The sequence below is a fragment of the Morus notabilis genome, unplaced genomic scaffold, assembly GCF_000414095.1.
Source record: "Morus notabilis unplaced genomic scaffold, ASM41409v2 Scaffold623, whole genome shotgun sequence".
Classification (NCBI taxonomy): domain Eukaryota; kingdom Viridiplantae; phylum Streptophyta; class Magnoliopsida; order Rosales; family Moraceae; genus Morus; species Morus notabilis.
Window position 1 is genome coordinate 109555 of NW_010366773.1, and position 23658 is coordinate 133212.

Consider the following 23658-nt stretch of genomic DNA (forward strand, 5'->3'; position numbering starts at 1 on the left):
GCAGAAGTCAATGAAGTTGCGACATCTGTAGATATAACAAGGGAAATATATTAAAAACCAGAGGCAAGAAAGAATTGCAGCCCATTTACTCATTTAGTCCAATCTTTCTCTTCAGATTCTTAATGGATTAAAATCATCATGATCTTTAATAATGTCGAACTGAATGATGTATCATGCATAAAAAATTATTAATACATTTAATGATGTACCTTGAAAATACACTTGTTGTTATTGTTTTCTTTTTCTTTCTTTTTTTTTGTATCTTTTCATTTATTTTCTTGCGCATGGGCCCTTTCGTAGGTTTTTTTTTTTTTTTTTTTTTTTTTTTTTTTTTTTTTTTTTTTTTTTTTTTTTTTTCCCCTGGGCCCTTTTCTTTTATCTTCCCTTTACTTACGTTGACTAAAAACATCATTTTCATGAACTTGGTAGGTATCAAATTTGCAGAGAACGAAGTTCAATCACATACTGCTTGCAGAAGACCATAAATAAATGCAAATGTTTATTATAAGCCAGCTAATACGTCCAAACTTGGCATTGTTTAGCAGAAGTCAATGAAGTTGCGACATCTATAGAAAGAATTGCAGCCCATTTACTCATTTAGTCCAATCTTTCTCTTCAGATTCTTAATGGATCTCCAATTTCCCTCTTCCTTAATACTTCTGATCAGCTCATTCCTCTTTGTGTTTACGGTGTTAAACACGCTAAAAAGATCATCAAAACCCACAAACACTTCTTCAAAACTACCCCCGGGACCATGGAAGTTGCCCATCATTGGAAATCTGCACCAGCTTCTAAACCCTCTGCCCCATCATGCATTAAGAGATTTGGCCAAGAAATATGGACCCTTGATGTACATAAGAATGGGACAGCTTCCAACAGTAGTAGTTTCGTCGCCAGAGTTTGCGGAAGAGGTAATGAGAACACACGACGCAATCTTTGCATCTAGGCCCCACATTCTTATTTCAGAGATCATGTTCTACAATTCTACTGACATAGTGTCTCCCCCGTGTGGCGAGTATTGGAGACAACTGCGAAAAATTTGCACACAGGAGCTTTTGAGCGCAGCGAGGGTTCAATCGTTTAGACCCATTAGAGAGGAAGAGATGTCCAATCTCATGGAATGGATTGCTTCGAATGTTGGCTCTTCTATCAATCTCACTGAAAGAATCTACTCCTCTATTTATAGCATCACGTCGCGAGCAGCCTTTGGCGAGAAAAGCGAAGATCAAGAAGAATTTATATCACTTGCTATAGAAGTTGCAAAGATATTAGGAGGTTTTGATCTTACGGATTTGTTTCCTTCTTTAGGTTTTCTTGATCCTCTCATCTTCGGCACACGGGAAAAGTTTGAGAGGCTGCATCAAAGGTCCGATAGGATAATTGATAACATCATCAAGGAACATAAGAAGAAGAAGCAGCCTACAACAAAAAGTGGTGAAAGTGAAACGGTCGCAGAAGACTTGGTAGATGTTCTTCTAAAGTTTTGCAACAATGACCTTGGCTTTTCCCTAACAATTGACAATGTTAAAGCAGTAATCTGGGTAAGTATATTCCATTTCTGCTGCATAATGTCCTTATATTTCATATACTTTCTTAATAGTTAGTAGATGTAGTAGACGTGTATATGTGCTACAGTTTTCAAAACCAACCATGCTTTCATAACATTCAAACTAAAGAGGATAATTGTCCAAAATATACAAGTCCTTTAACTTTGCCGAATTAGCAATGATCGCCCAATACCAAAAACTACGGTGTGGTGAACATGTTGACAAAGAAAAGTGTCAACTTTTTGGTAAAAACTGTATGCAACTTATCTTATGACCCCTTAAGTAAGAGATAGCGACACAAATATTTAGGCTGTTTTTGTAATTAAAAGTTTGAATGAGTGATTACTTTTTAGGCTTTCCACTAGACACTCGCTTCTTCAATAGCTTATTCGGACCGCAACCTCCTCCGATCTCTATCATTGGACAATCTTATGCCAAATAAAGAAGAGAAATTGTTTAAAGAAAATTATCTTTACACAATAGTTTATCTTACAGAATTAACACGTACCAAGTATTCTAATATGAAGCAAAAAGAATTACAAATCCATCCTCTTCCTCTTTGTGTGTAAGCCATTACAACTTCAGGCAAGATCAATTGCACATTCTGCATGGAGCTCAAACTATCGTCTTTCTAAATCCTTTTCAGCCTATTCCTCTTTGTGTGTACGGTGCTGAACATACTCATTAAAAGAGCTAAAACCATCACATCAGATTCGAAAATACCCCCGGGACCATGGAAACTACCCTAACTAGGAAATATGCACCAGCTTTTCGGGCCTTTGCCGCACCATGCACTTAAAGACTTGGCCATGTACATAAGAATGGGACAGTTCGAACCATAGTTTCGTCAACAGAGTTTGCCAAGGAAGTGATGAGAATGCATAACACATGTTTATATTTATATAGCTTCAATTTGCACTATTTGTTCCACAGATATGACATGCTTAAGTTGTTGACCAAGAAAAACTATGTTGTTTTTTTCGCCTGATTGTTCGGTTGAATTCTATGGAATAGGGTATTATACTGAATTTCAATTGCATAACACCACTCAATTAACTTTCAGAACGTATTTTCTGCTGGGAGTACAACAACTGCTACAGCTATAGACTGGGCAATGTCCGAAATGATAAAGAATCCAAGAGTAATGCGAAAAGCTCAGACTGAGGTGAGACAAGTCTTTAGTAGAAAAGGATCAGTTGACGAAACTGTGCTTAGTGAGATGAAATATTTAAAATGTGTTGTTAAGGAGACACTGAGGTTACACCCTTCCGCTCCTTTATTAATTCCAAGAGAATGTGGAGAGAAATGTGAGATTAAAGGTTACGAGATTCCGGTAAAAACGAAGGTCATAGTTAATGCATGGGCAATGGGAAGAGACCCTAAATATTGGACTGAACCCGATAGTTTTATGCCAGAAAGGTTTCTCGATAGCTCTATTGACTTTAAAGGAACAAATTTTGAGTACATACCATTTGGGGCTGGAAGGAGAATATGTCCAGGCATGTTGTTCGGTCTGAGTAATGTTGAGGTTTTGCTTGCAATGTTGCTTTACCATTTTGATTGGAAACTTCCCAATGGATTGAAACATGAAGACCTCGACATGACTGAGTTCTTTGGTGTGACGGTTAGAAGAAAAGATGATTTGTACTTGATTCCCGTCGCTTATGATCTGTCGCTTATTGGAAAAATCACTAGGAACAAAATGTAACTTGTAATTTTGTAATTATTCCATAAGTGGTTTTCTTTTTCTTTTCTTTCTTTTTTTTTTTTTTATTGCGTTGTTATCAATAATAAAAATCAGAAAACCACTACTATATGCTGAGTGAATATGTTATATGCTTTGAGATCAATAAAATGGCGTGCATGACATCTATGAGCATCCCAATTAAATAGAGTTTTATATAGTGATTGTTCATCACAGTTGCTGATTAATATTTAGACACCTTGTCAGTTCTTGTTGGTGACTCATTTGGTTGGTGTTGTTAGGCTTTTGTATTTGTGAAAATTTTATTTTGGTATCCTATGTTATATAGAAATATGAGTTTCATACCCTCTATTTTTAATAATTTTATGTCGATACCTCAACCTTTAATACTTTTTTTTTTGGTACCTCAGGACAGTTTTTTAAAACGTAAAATATCAAATTTATCATTCTCATTAATTAACAAAAATTAGTAAATTTAGAAAAAAATACGCTAAAATAAAATAAAATCATATTGAATTAATTGAAGAACACAACAAATAAAACAAAATATAATTAATTTAAAACAAAACAAAATAAGTTATAAATTTTTTCCGTCTTTTACTTCAATTTTTTTTTTTTTCCGCTTTTGTCTTCATTTTTTTATGTATTTTGTTTTCTTTCTTCTCTTTTTTGTCTTTTATTTTGAATAATTCATGTAGCCGTTATTTTAAATTAATCGTGTGCGCTCCACGCACTAAGACTTGTTATTACCTATATATACTACTATTTAAATAATGCAGCGAAACGAATAAGGATAAAACCTAACTCTATTTTTTAATTTTTGTCTTCTCTCTCCTTATGTATTACTTCTCGATGGCTCATTTTATACGAGAAGATTTAATAGTCAAGAAGTCAACTCCAACCGCTTCATACGTTCCCCTCTCTTTTTTCTCATTTTTTTTTTCTTTTTTCCTTTTCGTTTGACTTTTTTTCCCTCTCTCATCTTTTTTTTTTTTTTTTTTTTTTTTTTTCCCCCTCTCTTTTTTTTTTTTTTTTTTTTTTTTTTTTTTTGCATCAATTGACTAGTCTTCTCACTTTTCTATTTTGTATTGTTTTCTCTTTAATATGTTAATACATTTTAAGAATGGTCTTTAGTCAAGCACCTATAAAAATGCCTGACTGATCAGGCTGTAAATATAAGCAGTCCGATTATTTATCAACTAATAATCATTGAAGGACGCAGACTAATGGTATTAGCATTCTACTATGCTATGTTTTCATATTAAAGTATTTATATTTGGCAAGTAACACAAATACTACTACAGCAAGCCTGTATCTAATATGGTTACACGAAGGAAGTGCCAAGTTTCAAAGCCTCATGAGGAAAAAAGGTGAAATGTCAAAGTGAGTAAAAATGATTTCGAAAAGAAAATTTAGTTTTAAGGTTTTAAGTTAAAAAAAGGATTAATTACAAAAGTTATCCCTGAAGTATACCCCTTGTAACACTTTACTCATGATCTTTAAAAAAGAACATCTGTTCACCTGAAAAATGAAATGTTAACAAAAAAAAAAAAAACCCTTATGCTAAGTTTTTAATAAAAATTGACATTTCAATTTTTATTTATTTATTTTGAGTGTAATTTGGTTATTCTGTGGTTTAAAATTTAATTTGAATTTAAACTTATTTAAATATTCAAAAAAGCTTCATAATTTTTACAATCTCCATCTTCTCCAGAAAAATTAGATGGATGGCTAGTTTTAGCCGAACCTTTTCTTTTACTCCCACTACTTTGAGTTCTATGTGCATCGTTTCTCCTGCCACAACATTTTGTGACGTATTGGACAAATAGCAAATGGCATTTCGTTTACAAGCATTAGATTACAAGTCCTTTATTCTTTCACTTTTTTTTTATCCAAGTTCAATTTGTACTAACAATTATCTCCAATGACATGGAAGTCAAACCCAATTTGTCACGCGAGTTATTACACATTTTCATAATTGTAAAGGGGAAAATGAAAAGCACAAGTTGTGGTTTTATGTAAAAGAAATAGTCTGCATGTGTGTGCATCAATCCTTCAAAACGGTCTAACAAAAAAAATAAAAATAAAAAGGAATACATGTGCATAACAAATTTGGCTAATAAGATATAGAAGAGAATCTTAGGTGACCTGGAAAAATGAGCCCAAAAATTTTTAAAAAAAAAAAACTCTGTCAAATGTAGAAAATTTTTAATTAGCAATAAGATCATGAAATTATCTTTCATGTGTTTTTTTTTTTAATTTATTATCATTTATCTAATGTCAAACTGAACGACGTATCATGCATTAAAATTTATTAGCATTGAATGATGTACCTAGAAAATACACTTGTTGTTGTTATTGTTATCTTTTCCTTTGCGTACGTTGACTAAAAACCGATTGATTAGTGGTTCTATTATACAAGGTAACCATATTTTCCACAAAATCATTTTCATGAACTTGGTAGACATCAAATTTGCAGAGAATCATGAGAACGAAGTTCAATCACACACTGCTTGCAGAAGAACATAAATAAATTCAAATGTTTATTTTAAGCCAGCTAATATATATGTCCAAACTTGGCATTGTTTAGTAGAAATCAGTGAAGTTGTGACATCTATAGATATAACAAGGGAATTATATTAACAACCTGAGGCAAAGAAAGAATTGGTGAAGTTTCATATCCATCATTCACGGGCCTATAATGCACCTTCAACTTGGGGAAGTTTCAACGATTAAACAGAAGGCCATAAGCAAGAGAACCCTGCTAAAAGCCTTATACAAGAACCTTTATTTAAACTTGAAGGTATTATTTTAATATTATTAAAAATACATGAGTACTAATGAGATGTTTTACTATGATAGAGAGTACCAAAATAATTTTATCCCTTTTACAGAATATGAAAAAAGTATGAAAATAATAAATTGGAGTTTTTTATGGTAAGTATATCCCATCTCTTTGCTTGCTTTTGATTATTAGATTTAGTTGAAATCACATCAAATTATAAAAAAAGATGTAAAACTAACCAAATCTAATGCTAATATAATGGTTGAAAATATAACCATGCCGATAGTCGGTTTTTTTTTTTTTTTTTTTTCATACATTGTAAAAAGTTCATAATAAATTATGATAATGGATATTAATTAAGTCGTGTGATAGATGGGTTGGACTTTCAAACTTCAATGCCGTTATTAACTCGCTGAACAATGCCGTTACTAGATGGGTTCCGGTGAGTAATTGTCAACCACGTATAATGTTTCATAACTTTAGGGCTAATTGTTTTGACAAATTCAACTTGGAAACTTTGTTCAGCTTGTCTATCTATAGCCAAGTCAGGCCTGTTCACTTTGCTTATTCGAGTTTGTAATTCGAGTTGAGATGTGATTTTATGTGAGAACTTTTTACTGTAGTAAAAAGTTAGATGTGACTGTTTCTGAGAACTTTTTACTGTAGCAAAACTCAAATTCTAAACTCGAATCAATGAAGTGAACGAGGCCTCATTGTAATAATTTGGAGCTCTGAAGAAAATAAAGAGTACAGGAGTTGGAATACTTGTAAACGACATCACAACTGGTACTGGCTGTTTTGAACTGTGGTCTAATTATTAAAAGCCTTCCCTTATTGTAAAACTAAAAGCATAGGATATGCGTAAAAAAAATAAATTAAAATACCATGGTTTCTATGGATCTTAAATATTCAAAGAAAGATAAGGAGTAGGAATAGAGTATTGTTCCTTCTTTCCCCTAACTCTGATTGATTTATGGGTTAGAAATGGTTAATTAGTGATGGACTGATTATGGTTCATCAAAACTAACAATATATAGAAATATCAATGGACTTCACTATTTTCAACCAAAACGACGTAACTTTGGTTGAAAATCACCCCTTGTTCACTTTCTTTTTGTGCTTTTGATGTTTCCTTTTTTTTTTTTTTTTTTTTTTTCATTTTCGAGAAGCTCATTTACTATTTACGCACTTCTTGGTCAAAAATCTGTGAACACTAACAGTCTGCTACCGTTTTTTTTTTTTTTTTTGCTCTCTAAGATTTTTTCTCTTTCATTTTAGTCCTTTTTCTATTTTTTGACTAATTGTCCTAAAACTTAATTTTTTTTTTTTTAATTTTAGTTTCTTTTTATGCTATTATATACTTTTAATATTAACACAGTAATTAAAACTTAATACACGATTACTCTCCATGTTCATAGCGTGTGTTCTTCGACTAGCATGAAAATAAAGGGGAAAATGAGAAGCGCATGTGTGTGCATCAATCCTTCAAAACGGTCAAACAAACAAAAAGAAAGGATTACTTGTGCATAACAAATTTGGCTAATAAAATACAAAAGAAAATCATAGGTGAGGTGGCAAAAGGATCCCAAAAATTTAAAAAACAAACGATCTGTTAAATGTGGCAAATTTTTATTTGGAAAAAGATCTGAGTATTAGTCTATAAATACCACGCTTCCCTCGGTCTTTCAAGCATCCCAGAATCCGAAGCTCAACGGGCAAACACCGCACTTTCAATATGGATCTCAAAATATCCTCTTTCTCATTCCTTTTCAGCATCTTCTTATTTGTGTTTATGGGGCTAAAAATACTCATCCAAAGAGCTAAATCCACCAGCTCAGCTTCAAAACTACCCCCAGGACCATGGAAACTACCCTTACTAGGAAATCTACACCAGATTTTTGGTTCTTTACCGCACCGTGGACTAAGAGACTTGGCCAAGAAACGTGGACCATTCATGTACCTACGAATTGGACAGATTCCAACCATAGTAGTTTCCTCAGCGGAGTTTGCCAAGGAAGTGATGAGTACCCATGATGTCATCTTTGCATCGAGGCCTCAGGCGCTTTCTTCGCAGATCTTGTTGTATGATTGTACAGACGTTGCCTTTGCTCCATATGGTGAGTATTGGAGACAGCTGCGGAAAATTTGTATGCAGGAGCTCTTGAGCGCAAAAAGAGTTGAATCTTTCCGACCCGTTAGAGAAGAAGAGATGTTTAATCTCATGGAATGGATTGCTTCAAATGTCGGCTCAGCTATAAATCTCACTGAGAGGATCAAATACTCGACATATGATATAACATGGCGGGCTGCCTTTGGTAAGAAAATCGAAGACCATGATGAGTTCATATCGATAATTGAGGAATCATTGGAGTCATCAGGAGGGTTTGATTTTGTAGATTTGTTTCCTTCTTTTAGTTTTCTTGCCTGGATCACTCCTTCAAGGCCTAAATGCGAGTCGATTAAACGAAGGGCTGGGAGGATAATGGAAAACATAATCAAGGAACACAAAGACAAGAAGTCAACGGCAAAAAATAATGAAAGTCAAACAGATCAAGAAGATCTGGTTGATGTTCTTCTGAAATTCCATAATAATGCTGAAACCGGGTTCTCCCTAACAACAGAAAATATCAAAGCGTTTATTGAATATTAATTTGCTGCATTATATCCACTGAAGTAAAAGATTAACACGTGTTTACACTTTTGTAGCTTTAATTTACACTAGTTGTTCCGAAGATATGACTTTTTAAGCCTTCCTTTTAGCCTTCCTTCTATGTTGTTTTCAGATCTAATTTGTTTTTGAAGAATTGCATGCAAAGTGACTTATACTAAATTTCAATTGCATAACCATTCATTGACTTCCAGGACATCTTTTTCGCCGGGAGTGAGACATCTGCTACCGCTGTGGATTGGGCAATGGTAGAAATGATGAAGAATCCAAGAGTGATGAAAAAAGCTCAAGATGAGGTGAGACAAGTCTTTAACGAAAAAGGGTCAGTTGACGAAACCGTGCTTAGTAAGATGAAATATTTGAAATGTATTGTCAAAGAGACATTGAGGCTACACCCTTCTGCTCCTTTATTACTTCCAAGAGAAAGTGGAGAGAACTGTGTGATTAATGGTTACGTGATACCGGTGAAAACCAGGGTCATAGTTAATGCATGGGCAATAGAAAGAGATCCTAAGTATTGGACTGAAGCCGAGAGCTTTATACCAGAGAGGTTTCTTGATAGCCTTATTGACTTCAATGGAAGAAATTTTGAGTATATCCCATTCGGTGCTGGAAGGAGAATATGCCCCGGTATGTCGTTCGGTCTAATTAATGTTGAACTTCCTCTTGCAATGTTGCTTTATTATTTTGATTGGGAGCTCGCTAATGGAGTGAAACATGAAGACTTGGACATGACTGAGTTATTTGGTGCAACAGTTCGAAGAAAAGATAATTTGTACTTGATTCCCATTGCTTATGATATGTCACTTATTGGAAAAATCTCTAAGAACACCAAGGAACAGTTTGTTTTGTATCATAAATAAAAGTCAGAAAGCCAATACTATAGGCTGGGTGAAGATGTTATTTGCTTTTAACATCACAAAATGGGGATTGTATGATATGTTTCAGCGTGCATCAAATAAAATTTGTATATAGTGATGGTTTATCGCAATTGCTGATTATTTGGACATATTATAAGTGTAAAAAAAAATCCATATATAAAAGATGTCTTTGACAAATGGACGGTTAGAGACCTTATAAGTTATCATTGTTGTTTATTATTAAAAATATTTATATAATAGTAAGATTATTTTTAATTAAAACGTAAGACACAGAGTGGAAGTTTTACAAATGATGTAAGTATTTTTTTTTTTTAGAAAACAAAAACCTAAAAATAACTGAATAATGGCTGAACCTTTTTTTTTAATTAACATGCTATTATTTGGGCTAGGTTTTTTAAGTGCTCAATTACTAATATACTAATAGTTTATCACTGATACACCGGTCTATTAATTATATACTAATGTTCCATCATTGATTTAATAATGGTGTATCACTCATGGACCAGTCAATTGTTTAACATGGGTTAATAACTGACTATTATCGATCCCTCAGTAATTAACTACCAAGTCAGTTAATGATGGACCACCAAGTTAATGAGCAATAAACCATGAATCAGTCCATATCATTATTTAACCATTTCTAACCCGTGAATCAGTCACAGTTAAGGGAAAGAAAGAACAATGCTTGATTCCTACTGCTTGTCATTCTCCAAATATTTGACATCAATAAGAAAGAGGATATTAGACTTATTTCTTTATACTTATCTTATGCTTTTAGTTTTACATATAATAAGGGAGCTAATAATTAGACCATAAGTCACGTGTATAATGTTGCTTTGATCGATAAAAAAGAGGACATTGGACTTATTTCTTTATAATTATCCTTTGCTCTCATTCACGTATTACGTACAGAACTACTTAATCAACCGTGTTAAAACAAAACCAAAAGTGCTTTAAAGTAAATTGATGAATAATAAAAGAACATGGCGATCGGAACTTTAATGTGGTCAAAAACCCTTTAGGGAAAAAACCATGATGCAAATCACACCAGATAAAAGAGGATTTCACTATCACCAAATGTGGTTACAAAAGTTAGAATTGCAAGAGACCTTTTAATGCCTCATTCACTTCACAGATTTGAGTTTTCAATTCGAGCTGAGATGTGATATTTTTTGAGAACTTGTCACTATAGCAGAAAAAGTTATATGTGACATTTTCTGAGAGCTTTTTACTGTAAAAATCTTGAACTGAAAACTCGAATCGGTGAAATGAAATGTACATCAACTCCTAACCCATGATTACTCCTCTCGACTTGCCTTTGGACTCCTTGCCCGACTCCGAGTCTTCTGCTTGCCTTCTATCCTCCTAACCTATTCCAAGTACGATGCTTGCCTTCAGTCTTCCTAACTTACTTTGAGCGCTACAATCCGCCTTTGGATCCTCCTGCGACGTACACCGGATTCTCTAAAATGTCCATAGAAATAGGGTTTGAGAGTAATGAAGGAAGCCTATGATATTCACTCTGGTTTTTTCTCACATTTAAGCTCAAATGAGAACTCTCAAACTTTCTCTTGTTGGACTCTCAAGTTTTGAACCTAGGTCTTACTCGAGAATTACAAGTTGTTCTTCTTAAATAATGAAACTCCTAGATATGGTAAAGGTCCAGAATCTCTCTGCTTGATCTAGATTGAGATCTGATCATGATCTCCACTTGAATTTGAATTTCGATTGCTAAAAATCTTCAAATTTAAATCTTTCTGAAATTCCAGCTACCTTCAGAAATCTTTGTTTGAACAAGATGTCGAACTTGCACATTATGCAGACAGATATCTCGTTTTCTAACAATGTCATCTGAACAAAGTTCCTGGACCTGCAATGTCAAGACACTCAAAATAGACTAACATGATATGTTAGTTCAAATTCAAACTCAATTTAAATTCAACCTTGATCTGAATTGGATCTCAAAATCCTGCAGATAACTTCCAGAAAACTCAGTCAATAAGTAGAATAATCCTAAAATGAATTTAGACTCAATTAAGCACCGGGATTAATTCCACAAAATCTGAATTAGAGAAAAATAACAGAATTAACAATATAAGTTTAAGATTAAAATTTTAAAATTTAATCCACATGATATCTGCACAATCTGTAAGAAGAATAATCAAGAGATAAAAAGCATAATTTATCTGCAAAGAAATCGGGCTAACTCAACAACAAATAATTAAATTAATTTTGATATATGGTTGGCAACAAAATATATATACATAGGAACAAAATTCCTAACACTCAACATAGGAAAAACTATGTTGTCTATTTCCCAGTGTAAACGACATCTATTTCAACTTCTATAAAAGAAACGACATCCGTTTCCTTCTACTATTTTGAGTTCCATCTGTAACATTTCTACTGCTACAACATTTTGTGTCGTATTGGACAAAAGAGCTTATACAAATAACAAATGATCATGTCGTTTACAAGCATTGCAATTCATCTATTCCTTATTTTTATTCTTTCCCGAGCTCCAAACGATTATCATTTTGTACTCTTATATGTTTCAATCAAGAAAAAGTTGAAGTATTGTATACTTTGATATATGATAGTAATTACAATACTAAGCTGCCAACTGCTTTGACGGATAGTTCTACTCATCTTCATCAAACAATCTTTTCAATCAAAGTAATTATCATTTCAATCAAAAATCAATTAAGATATCATATGTTTTAAAAAAAAATAAGATTTTATAAAAAATAAAAAAAAAGTAGATCAAATTAGGAAAGCTGCCTTCAATTTTTGCTTAAAAAAAAATTGAGATAAGAAAAGCAACAACAGCTCCCAGCGTTATTTTCAAATATTTAATGGGACATTTGGTTCATGGGTTCAAAATCATGGTTTATGATTATAATTTTTGAAATTTAAATTTTTTGTGAAAGAAAAACACCGTAGAAAACCAAGAAGCATAACTCAGAACTAGAGTTAAACCCTTAAAACAAATATCCTATAAGACTTTATCAAAAATCAAATTAAGATTTCATATATTAAAAAAAAAAGATTTTATTAAAAGAATGTAGATCAAATTAGAAAAGCAGCCTATAGAAATGCACGAACAGTTGCTAGCTTCTCCCACCCCAAATCTGCTCTAATGAACGTTGCACGCTCATCCTCGTTGTCCTTGTCACACAGAGATCCTCGTCCTCATCGTCTTCTTCTTCTTCTTAATCTGTTGGCGCAAAGGTTTTTTTTTTCTTCTTTAAGCGTCATTTTTTTTTTCGTTTAATTGCTTTTGTGGTGTGCTGTCTGTTAGGTTTTGGGTTTGCATTTTTTGAAACATCATCTATGGATTTTGAGATTTGTAGGTTTCCTTCTCCACTTTACCTTTTGTCTTTTAACTTTCTAACTTATGATTTTGCCGACTCATGTGCCCTATATTCTAATTTTTTTCTTGTTTTCTTGGTTGTGCTAGAACATGCTTTTCATATTCATTCAGAGTGTAAGTTATTTTGTATTTTTCATTTTAGTTAAATGCTTTTGTCTTTTGAGTTTTGCTTCGAATTGGATTTAATGGAATTTATTTTGGGTGAATTTGGTTTTAGAAATAATGCATTCAAATTTGGCTTTTTGAGCAGAACGATCTGAAGATGAGGGTCGAATTATACGTTAATCCTACTTTCTTGTTATTTTAGCTTTAGTGATAATACTAGTTTTTCTTTTTTAGGAAGAAAAAGAAAATATTAAGGGTTCTTTCCTTATTAGTTTGGAATTTGGACTATTTTTGTTGAATAGGGACTACATGTATGAAGATACTAATACATCCATATTATTGTGTGATTGTCAACTAATCTGCAAAGTATGTTTTGAGTTTCTGTTTTCTTAACTTGAAATTATGTGAATTTTATATCTTATATAAGTGCTAAATTAGTGTTCAATGAATGTAGATGACTTTTATTCTCTAACCTGAAATTCAAAGGTTAGTTTCAATATAATGGTTTGAAACAAATTTAAATTCTTTCAAACTTCATACGTCATATCAGCAATGGCTGAGAATTATCATGAGTAAACAAGTATTTCTAAATTCTTTTTTCTTCTTGAAACATAAACTAGTAAGGATCTTAAATTTATGAGTGTTTTTAATTCTTTTGATGCTTGTTTGGGTGTGACTGCAGGGTTAGTCGGAACCTCATCCAAAAACTTCTTCATCAGGTGTTAAAGCTCTCTATCATTACGTCTAAAGTCTTTTAAATTCAAACAGTGACGGACGCTTTGGATGTTGTCTGACAAGTAACGTCTAAAGTGATAATAGACGTCACTTAAAAAGGCGACATCTATAGTAGTAACTTTAGCGTCGCCTACCCAGACGTCGCCCTTTCTGGCGACGTCTAAGGCCTTAGATGTCACTTTCCGGGTGACGTCTAAGGGCTTTTGTGTTGTAGTGCGACTCTTTTGTGTTTTTGCTTCTTTTTATTAATTATATTGAGTTTGAGGTTTGATATAGGATGAGCCTTTTAGATGAGTGCTAACCTAATTAGAATTCATTTAAAAGCTCCAATATCAGTTATCTCCAATCTCAATATATATATATATATATAAGCATTTGAGAGAGCTGCAAGAACAAACATTTAAGTAAGATGATTATTTACTTAGAAAATAGTTATTTATGAGAAAATTAGAGAATGGGTATTTATTAAAGAAAGAATAGTTAAAAGGTTATTTCAATAAATTGTCAAAAAGATACATGTCTAAGAAAAATTGTCTTATAAAGATCACTACTGTATAATAAGGATAAGACGGAAAAAAAATAAAAATAAATGCACAAGTGAAAAATTATTTTAGTATAAGCGTGAGAGGAAAAAAAAAAACACATTGAAAAAGAATCGCAAGATAATCTGCTTTTAGTAGAAAGGGAAAAATAAATGAGGACACAATCAGTGAACTGTAGAGAATATTTTGGAAATTAAAGAAAAAAAAAATCGGCAAAAGAGAAAAGCCAATGAAATAACAATCATAAAAAGTGAAATAAAAAAAAAAAGAGTGAAACTCACACTTGGCAAGTAAAGGAGAGTTGGTAGAAAAAGGGCTTTGCCTCGTTTATGTATGTAAAGTTTATTGATTCAAAACCCAAAATCTCACCAGAGAGGAAATTTCACAAATGATGGAAAAATTAAGGGAGAAAAAAGAAATACATAAAAATGACTGAAAAATTTAAACTTGAAGCACTAGATACTCCAACTTCTCCAGAAAAATTAGGTGGATGGCCGGTTGGAAAACCCTTTTCATTAATGGCGTAGCCTTTTTATCTTTTTTTAGTTAAAAGACCATTTCTTTCGTTGGGTTTTACAATAGTCAATCACTAATATACCAATACTTTATTATTGACAGACTTGTAAATCACTACTAATGTTCTATCACTAATTTACCAACCAGTAAATTCTTGATTGACATTGGTTAATGAAAAACTGATATTGATCCATCAGTGATAAACTACAGTTATTTAGTAATGGCTCACCATAAATCCATCACATATTAACCATTCTAAACTATAAATCAGCTACAGATGGGAGAAAGAAAAGAACAATACTTGATTCCCACTCGTTATCTTTCTCCGAATATTTGAGATCAATAAGAAAGATCAAAGACGGTATTGGACTTATTTCTGTGTACTTATCCTCGCTTTTGGTTTCACAAGTAAATAATGCACAATATGTTCCATATCGTTGTATTGCTCCGTTTATTCTGTTGTGTCTCATTTTTATCTGTTTTCCTCTGTTTCCGAAGAGAAATTAGTAGCTTAACAAAATCATGCCGTCTATTTCCCAATTTCCACAGTGCAAACGTCATATATTTACTCCTGCTCTTTTGAGTTCTAATTGTATCATTTCTGCTGCTGCAACATTTTGTGTCGTACAAATAACAAACGGCATGTCGTTTTCAAGCTTTCCATGTCCTCAATTCTTTAATTTTCTTAATTTTTTTAATTCTTTTTCCGGAGCTCTAAATCATTACAAATAACAAACGGCATGTCGGCTATAACCAACTGAGCAAAGTTTCCATGTTCAATATGCACCAACAATTATCTCCCAAGTCATGGAAGTGAAACCTATTTATCACACGAGTTATTAGACTATCTCTTCGCAAATGTTAATGCTAATTCTACATTATTTTTATTTATGCTATAATGTATAATGTCATTTCAAATACTAAATCCATTTTTTACACAATTATTAAATTTAGAAAGCTCTAAAAATAAGCTTTTAACTTTAAAATAATTTGAGAATGCAAAAGTTGTGAAGATTAAATGAAAAAGAAAACATATCAACAGAGAGTAATCAAATGTTAAATTTACCGTATGTTATACTTGGTATAAAATTTTCTGCTAAGTATAATATATGACAAATTTAACACAATAAATATCAATAAATTAGAGTATTCTTTTACTATTAATATTAATCGGTAACTGATTCATTAAATTCAAACATTGTGTTGAAAATGTTCTAACTCATTTTTATAATTTACTATAGTCAATACTATTACACATTTTGTAGAATTTTACTCTTGGATCTTGTATAATTAAGAAAAAGGGCCCGTTTGGTGTAAGGATTGAAATTAGGGTGATTTGAGTCATTTGATTCAGAATCATGATTCATGATTTGAATCATGATTTAGAGTGATTAGAACCTTTGTTTGGATGTTTGCAAGCATGATTCGAACTAGTGTTTGGTTGTGTTGTTTTATGATTTTGAACCATGAAAAAAATAATAACCACATTTTAGCCCTAAAAATTATGTTACATGTAATTTTAAAAATTATAATTCAGAAAATGAAATATTAGGACAAAAAAATGCTAACACACGAAATATTAACGTCAAAAATTTTTGTTTACAATAGTGAATACACGAATTATGACTAAACTGGTCTTCCACGGCTTCCCTGGTATTCTACCCACATTTCATTCGCAAGCCGATCCCTAAAACGACCCATCTCTGTATGACTAACACTACCTGCTGTTACAACTGGGCCTTCAGGGACATTGCCATCATTATTATCGTCATCAAATTCGTCATCATTGTTTGGATCTATTTCACTTATAGGTACACCATCACAGTGGTATTGATTTAGAAGTGGATCCCCCTGATTAACCATGTGAATAAAATTATGTAGTATTGCACAGGCAACTGGAATTTTCTTCTGTTTATCCATTGGATATGTATTATTCGGCCGCCTTAGGATAGGGAACCTAGCCTTCCAACCCCCAAATGTTCACTGTATACAATTTCTCAATGATGAGTGTTTATAGTTAAAAATATCCCTGGGTCCCTGAAATCCACCACTTCTCCTTCTGTAATTAGGCAAATGGTAAGTCTCACCTCTGTATGGAGCGAGAAAACACTCATGGTTCGCATATGCAGCATCAACAAGATAGTATTTTTCTGTGCAACATATCCAAATTAGGTTGCGAATTGAAGGTTCGTAACAATAAATAGACATAAGTGTAACCTGGTGGGGGACGTGGGACTGAAACTCTGGATTGTCTAGCGCATCATTTAGCACTCGAGCGTCGTGGGCAGAACCTTCCTAACCGGATAATATATATGTGAACTTCATATCAAATGAACAAGCAGCCAATATGTTCTGCGAGTTCACACCCTTCCTATTTCGATAAGCCGTTGGATTAGGTACACCAATTGGTGTACAAGGTATATGAGTACCGTCAATTGCACCTACACAATCCTGACCATTTCAAGCACACGTTTTGCACATAAGTTTCATGTAAACATATTTATCGACGTATTATTAAGAATATGAATGATAAATAGTTAAAAATTATACGTAAAAGAGTAACACAACTTACGTCGAACCATGTACCATATCTCTGACGGTTGTCACGTAGAAATTCAGGCACTTTGTCATAATTTGGAGGCTTAATGAAATCTTCATGTAGTTCACAAATAGCATCTAAAACTTCAGTAAACCTACATGATGTGGTCTCCCCTGAATGTTGCCAGGCGTCTTGTGATTCACGATTACTTTGACTTTGTGAAACGATTGTTAAGAACACAAATAATTGTTCAGGTACGCTCATGTTGTATGAGGGTCGTAGCAAACCTTTCTCAGTTAGCATTTCACATAGAATCATAAAATCACGTGGTCCTATACGGACTTTGTTAAATATTGTTGTTTCATTACTGTTTGCTAATAGCTCATTTACCTTGTCCATGCCCCTTAAAGAAGAATTGTGCATCGACCTTCTTACTATGTTACTAGATTGATATGCATGTACAGCCGTCGCTTGACTTATTGCGGCCTTAAATCTCCGTCGATGCCTTGAAGGCGTCGTTCTATCTCGTTCCTCATTTTCGGGTTCCATCCTGTTTGTAAAACAATGTAACATATAATCTTAACATTGTCACCAAATAAAACACAAAAGTAGAAACAATATCACTAAATTTACTACTTTTAAATTTAATAAATAATAATGATGACAATAAAGAGGAAAACCAGCCTTTCAAAGGTCGGTTAAGCATAAAAAATGTCAAGTAGAAAAATGAAAAGAAAGCATTTGACAACTTCCTTTCCTTCCATATTTAAAAAATAATATTACAAAAATTACTTCATGAAAATAGAACAATGAAGTAGAACGCAAGAAGGACAGGAAGTCCTGGATAAAATCATCATAAAAATGGAGGGAAAAAAATTAGAAAAATAAAAACTGCATTAACAATTGTCATTGCCTAACCAAATCTAAATGCCACATATGACTAAAGTCTTTATCTTCATGCAACTAAATTGCAACCCACAGCAGCAGCAGCAGGGGATTCAATGCCCCCTCGGCCACCACTTCTTGAGTCGCAGGCGGCGCCAGCAGCAGCGCTGCTCCACCAGCGCTAGCAACAGCTCCACCAGCACCGGCAGCTGCATATCCGGCAGCAGCAGCAGCAGCACCGGCACCGGCAGCAGCAGCTGCACCAGTAGCAGCAGCAACACCAGCAGCAACAGCTGCAGCAGCACCAGCAGCAGCAGCTGCAGCACCGGCAGCAGCTGCACCAGCACTGGTAGCAGCAGCTCAGCATCCCCGGTTTCAGTTCTCAATGATCTTTGAAACTTGAATTCAATTGGGCAGAAACAAGAAAATAATTCCAGAAACGGTATAGAATATAATTCCAGTAATGGACCATAAACAAATTCTCATACAATATTCGGTGCAACAACAAATTCTCATTCAATAGTTTAGAAGAGCATCTCATACAATAAATAATGAAACTAAACCGTTACACTAACAATAGTGTAAAAAACTGTCTCGAAATCACACATATTACCTCACTAGTAAATAATGCACAATATGTTCCATATCGTTGTATTGCTCCGTTTATTCTGTTGTGTCTCATTTTTATCTGTTTTCCTCTGTTTCCGAAGAGAAATTAGTAGCTTAACAAAATCATGCCGTCTATTTCCCAATTTCCACAGTGCAAACGTCATATATTTACTCCTGCTCTTTTGAGTTCTAATTGTATCATTTCTGCTGCTGCAACATTTTGTGTCGTACAAATAACAAACGGCATGTCGTTTTCAAGCTTTCCATGTCCTCAATTCTTTAATTTTCTTAATTTTTTTAATTCTTTTTCCGGAGCTCTAAATCATTACAAATAACAAACGGCATGTCGGCTATAACCAACTGAGCAAAGTTTCCATGTTCAATATGCACCAACAATTATCTCCCAAGTCATGGAAGTGAAACCTATTTATCACACGAGTTATTAGACTATCTCTTTGCAAATGTTAATGCTAATTTTATATTATTTTTATTTATGCTATAATGTATAATGTTATTTCAAATACTAAATCTATTTTTTACACAATTATTAAATTTAGAAATTTCTAAAAATAAGCTTTTAACTTTAAAATAATTTGAGAATGCAAAAGTTGTGAAGATTCAATGAAAAAGAAAACATATCAACAAAAAGTAATCAAATGTTAAATTTACCGTATGTTATAATTGGTATAAAATTTTCTGCTAAGTATAATATATGATAAATTTAACACAATAAATATCAATAAATTAGAGTATTCTTTTACTATTAATATTAATCGGTAACTGATACATTTAATTCAAACATTGTGTTGAAAATGTTCTAACACATTTTTATAATTTACTATAGTTAATACTATTACACATTTTGTAGAATTTTTACTCTTGGATCTTGTATAATTAAGAAAAAATTCATATTCATGCATCGTGTACTTTTCTAGAACATTGTAATATTATAATACTAAACTGCCAACCGCGTTGAAAATTAGCACTCATGTTCATCACTCATCAGCAATCTTTTCAAACAGAGCAGTACAAGCATTCATAGAATATAATATTAAAATAAAGGGGAAAATGAAAAGCGCGAAGTGATGGTTTTATGAAAAAGAAGAAAAGAAAAAAAAAAAAAAAGAAAAATTAGTCTGCATGCGCGTGCATCAGGCCTTCAAAAAATACATTCCTAATTATTTCTGGCAAAGATTGAAAATTCAAAATCTCCGTCGATAATTCCACAGAAATTTCCCTACTTTAAGAGTAACGTTATGAAAATAGTATGTAGTATTATTTCCACAAAATAGCTTGATGTTACCAAGAAAATTTTTGAAATATTAATATTATATCATGCCTCAAACAAAAGATAGTGACGTGAAAGCTTTTTTAAAAATTAAAGAGGGTTTAAGAAAGTAATTAAGTCAAAGTCAAAGTCAAAGATAATATATATATATAAATTTCTAAACAAACCTTACTAATTTAAGGAAATTAGGTTTTAGAAAGAGTGAGGCGGACTTTACAAAAATCACAATTACTATTAAAATCAATATCAAAAGTCAGCCATCAGAAAATAAAACTATAAGAAGACATCATAAGTCAGTATAATCAGTTCTTGCATATATAGTCATGTGAACTTACAGATGTTTTTGTGAGAAATAGTTCCTGCTTGCTGAGCGAAAGGTTATTATAGAGTATTTATACTATAGGTAAGCAACCTGCATCAAATACTTGATAGACTATTGGCAAGGCAATGGATGAACGGTGTGAAGATCGGGGAATAGATACCGCACGCAATTATTTCCGCAGCAGTTTAAAGTGTTAAATAGTTTTGCTAAGAAAAACTCTGACATAGTATGTTGGAAATTTGTAATATGAATGTCAAGTTCATGTAAGCTAGTAGGATTTGCGAAGCAAGTATATATAGGTGTGTATATATATATATATATATCTATGCTTTTGAAAAGGAATTGTTTTAAGAATAAACATTTTTAATATGTGCAGGAATGAAAATTAGAACTTATGTTATTATGATATAGCATTTTGGGAGAAAGCAACAGATGTTCAAAATGAGATAGTATTTTAAGGAAAAGAAACTTATGTTCACAATGTTATAGCATTGAAATAGCAATTTTTTTTTTAAAAAGCTCTGCAATTTTTCTTAGAGGTTTTCAGAAAGTATAAATATATAAAAGTCAGCTATATTGATGACCACCTAGTAGGGTCGCTACATCAACTCTACAAATAACTTCATGTAGTCCCAGCTCCACTTATCTTTGAGGCTCTAAGTCCAACCGTGCCGCTAGCTTCGTCATCAAAACCAACAGTTCAGAGTTTAATCCTTTCCTCTAAATAATCTAGTTTAATTATATACAATTGTATCATACTAGTGTGTCTTTACTCAAATTCAAAGTTATAAACAATTCTTAATTCAAATCATGATTCTTTGATAATTGGAATTCAACCAAGAAAATGGATTGGGTGCAAGGATTAATGTTACTAATCCACTCACTTTAAGTTCCCTAATGAAGTTAGATTGGTTATGCATTGAGTTTCGGGGTCAAAACATGATTTTTGAACTATTTTAGGTTGGATTAGTGTGCACCAGTCGACCGGTGATAGAAGAGTTTAACTCCACCGGTCAGTTTCAAAGACTTTTACCTTGATCTATGCTTTGATGTTGAAAATTTCGTGGTAATCTCATTTTTGGTTCAAATCCGGATCCAAAAGCTTCAGGAGAGGGACGAGAGAGAGAGAGAGAGAGAGAGCTGAGAGAGATCAAGAGATAGAGAGAGAGGAACGAGAGAGAGAGAAAGTGTGAGGCAAATGAGAGAGAGAGTGAGCTCTGAGAGAGAGGACGACAGAAAGAGAGAAAAAGAAAGAAAATGAGGGAAAGAAAAAGAAAAAGGAAATATAAGGAAAAAGGGAAGATAATATTGAAGATAGTTAAAAGAAAAGGGTGGAATTGTAAATACTGAAATTAATTTAAAATTCCTTGATTAATTAAGAAAATCAAATTAGGCATACTAATAAATCATAATTAGTATAATTAAACATGTTTAATTCTTGAGGTCGTTATAGCTCTATTCCTCTTAAGGAATTTAGTCCTCTAAATTAGAGCTTATCTCAGGATATGAACAGATGCGGATATCGTTCCTGCATTGTCGCTTCTAGTTCCAACGTTGCTTCATCAACGCTATGGTGTTGCCACAACACCTTCACTAACGGTATCTCACGATGACGTAGGCTCTTCATTTTCCGATCGAAAATCTAAACTGGTGCTTCCTTGTAACTCATGTCATACTGGGTTAGAACGTCATACCATTGTATCACAGCTTCTGGATTGGGTTGACACTTGCAAAGCATCAAAATATGAAATACGTTGTGCATATAAGACAACTCTGAAGGAAATACGAGACGGTAAGCCACAACACTGACTCATTGCACGATCTGGAACAGGCTGATATACTGTTGCGCGAGTTTCCCTTTCACATCGAAACGAGTGACTCCTTTGCGTGGAGAAACCCTTACTAATACAAAATCGCCTTCCGAGAATTCTAAGGGTCTACGCCTCCTGTCAGCATAGCTTTTCTGACAACTCTGAGCTATCAGTAATCATTCCCGAATAATGATTATCTTCTCATTGTTTTCTTGGATGACATATGGTCTAGTAGTAAGCCAATTCCCTGGCTCGAGCCAGCAAACTGGTGATCTACAAGGTCTACCGTACAGAGCTTCGAATGGTGCCATTCTAATGCTAGCCTGATAGCTATTGTTGTAGGCAAATTTGGCTAGATAGAGATACTTCTTCCAACTTCCACCGAAATCCAAAACTCAAGCACGAAGCATATCCTCCAGAATCTGAATGACTCTTTCAGATTGTCCGTCAGTTTGGGGATGAAAGACGATGCTGAAATTCAATTCGGTCCCCAAGGCTTCTTAAAAACTTCTCCAGTACTTTGCATTGAAACGAGTGTCATGATCTGATGTGATAGAAAACAGAACTCCATAAAGCCTAACGATGTGTTTTAGGTACAACTCTCATAGAACTTTCTTGAAATACGTTTCACGAAACGGTATGAAGTGTGCAATGACAAATTTAACACAATAAATTTGTTAAATTCATCATACATTATATTTAATTTGAAATTTACTATAAAATAATATATCACATATGATAAATTTAACGCAATAAATAACATTGTATTAGAGTATTTTTTACCATAAAATAATATATTTACAATTGACATATTACTTCTAGCACGGCATTGGAGATGTTATTACACATTTCATGTAGCGTGTACTTTTCTAGAACATTGTAATATTATAATACTAAACCGCCAACTGTCTTGACAAAGCAATCTTTTCAACTGTGTTCATCAAGCAATCTTTTCAAACAAAGCAATTTCCTGGTACAAGCGTTTCATATAAAGGCATAATGAAAAGCAAGTCTGTATGCGTGTGCATCAGTCCTTCAAAACGCTCAAAAAATGCCATCTAGTACTCACAATTTCTCAACTTTTTGAATTTAATAATTTAATTCTTATTTTTTGACAATTAACTCTTTTAATTTTTAAATCTTTACAATTAAGATTCAATAAAAAATGATATATATTTTCTTGATGATTCTGATGATCACGTGAGCATATTGTTGAAGGCAATAAAAATCATTTCTCACCATATTTATTTTGTTATATTAATTTCAAAATCATCATGTCCTCGAACACAATCAGTTGTTATAAACAACTCTTAATTTTCAAGAGTTATTGCTCTTAATGGACGCTTC

At 33.1% G+C, this 23658-nt stretch overlaps 2 protein-coding genes across 2 annotated transcripts; both read left to right on the forward strand.

The window, feature by feature from the left end:
- Positions 1-626: 626 nt before the first annotated feature.
- On the forward strand, positions 627-3255 carry LOC112094075 (cytochrome P450 71D9-like). The gene is made up of 2 exons (XM_024174111.1): positions 627-1541; positions 2611-3255. The coding sequence occupies exons 1-2, from the start codon at positions 627-629 to the stop codon at positions 3253-3255; spliced, it is 1560 nt and encodes a 519-aa protein (XP_024029879.1).
- A 4517-nt stretch (positions 3256-7772) lies between these two features.
- Positions 7773-9568, forward strand: LOC112094076 (cytochrome P450 71D9-like). The gene is made up of 2 exons (XM_024174112.1): positions 7773-8675; positions 8894-9568. The coding sequence occupies exons 1-2, from the start codon at positions 7773-7775 to the stop codon at positions 9566-9568; spliced, it is 1578 nt and encodes a 525-aa protein (XP_024029880.1).
- Positions 9569-23658: the final 14090 nt, after the last annotated feature.

Coding starts and splice junctions, on each gene's coding strand:
- LOC112094076 (XM_024174112.1), top strand. CDS start 7,773: ATGGATCTCAAAATATCCTCTTTCTCATTCCTTTTCAGCATCTTCTTA. Junction 8,676..8,893: donor CAGAAAATATCAAAGCGTTT/ATTGAATATTAA, acceptor CCATTCATTGAC/TTCCAGGACATCTTTTTCGC.
- LOC112094075 (XM_024174111.1), top strand. CDS start 627: ATGGATCTCCAATTTCCCTCTTCCTTAATACTTCTGATCAGCTCATTC. Junction 1,542..2,610: donor ATGTTAAAGCAGTAATCTGG/GTAAGTATATTC, acceptor ATTAACTTTCAG/AACGTATTTTCTGCTGGGAG.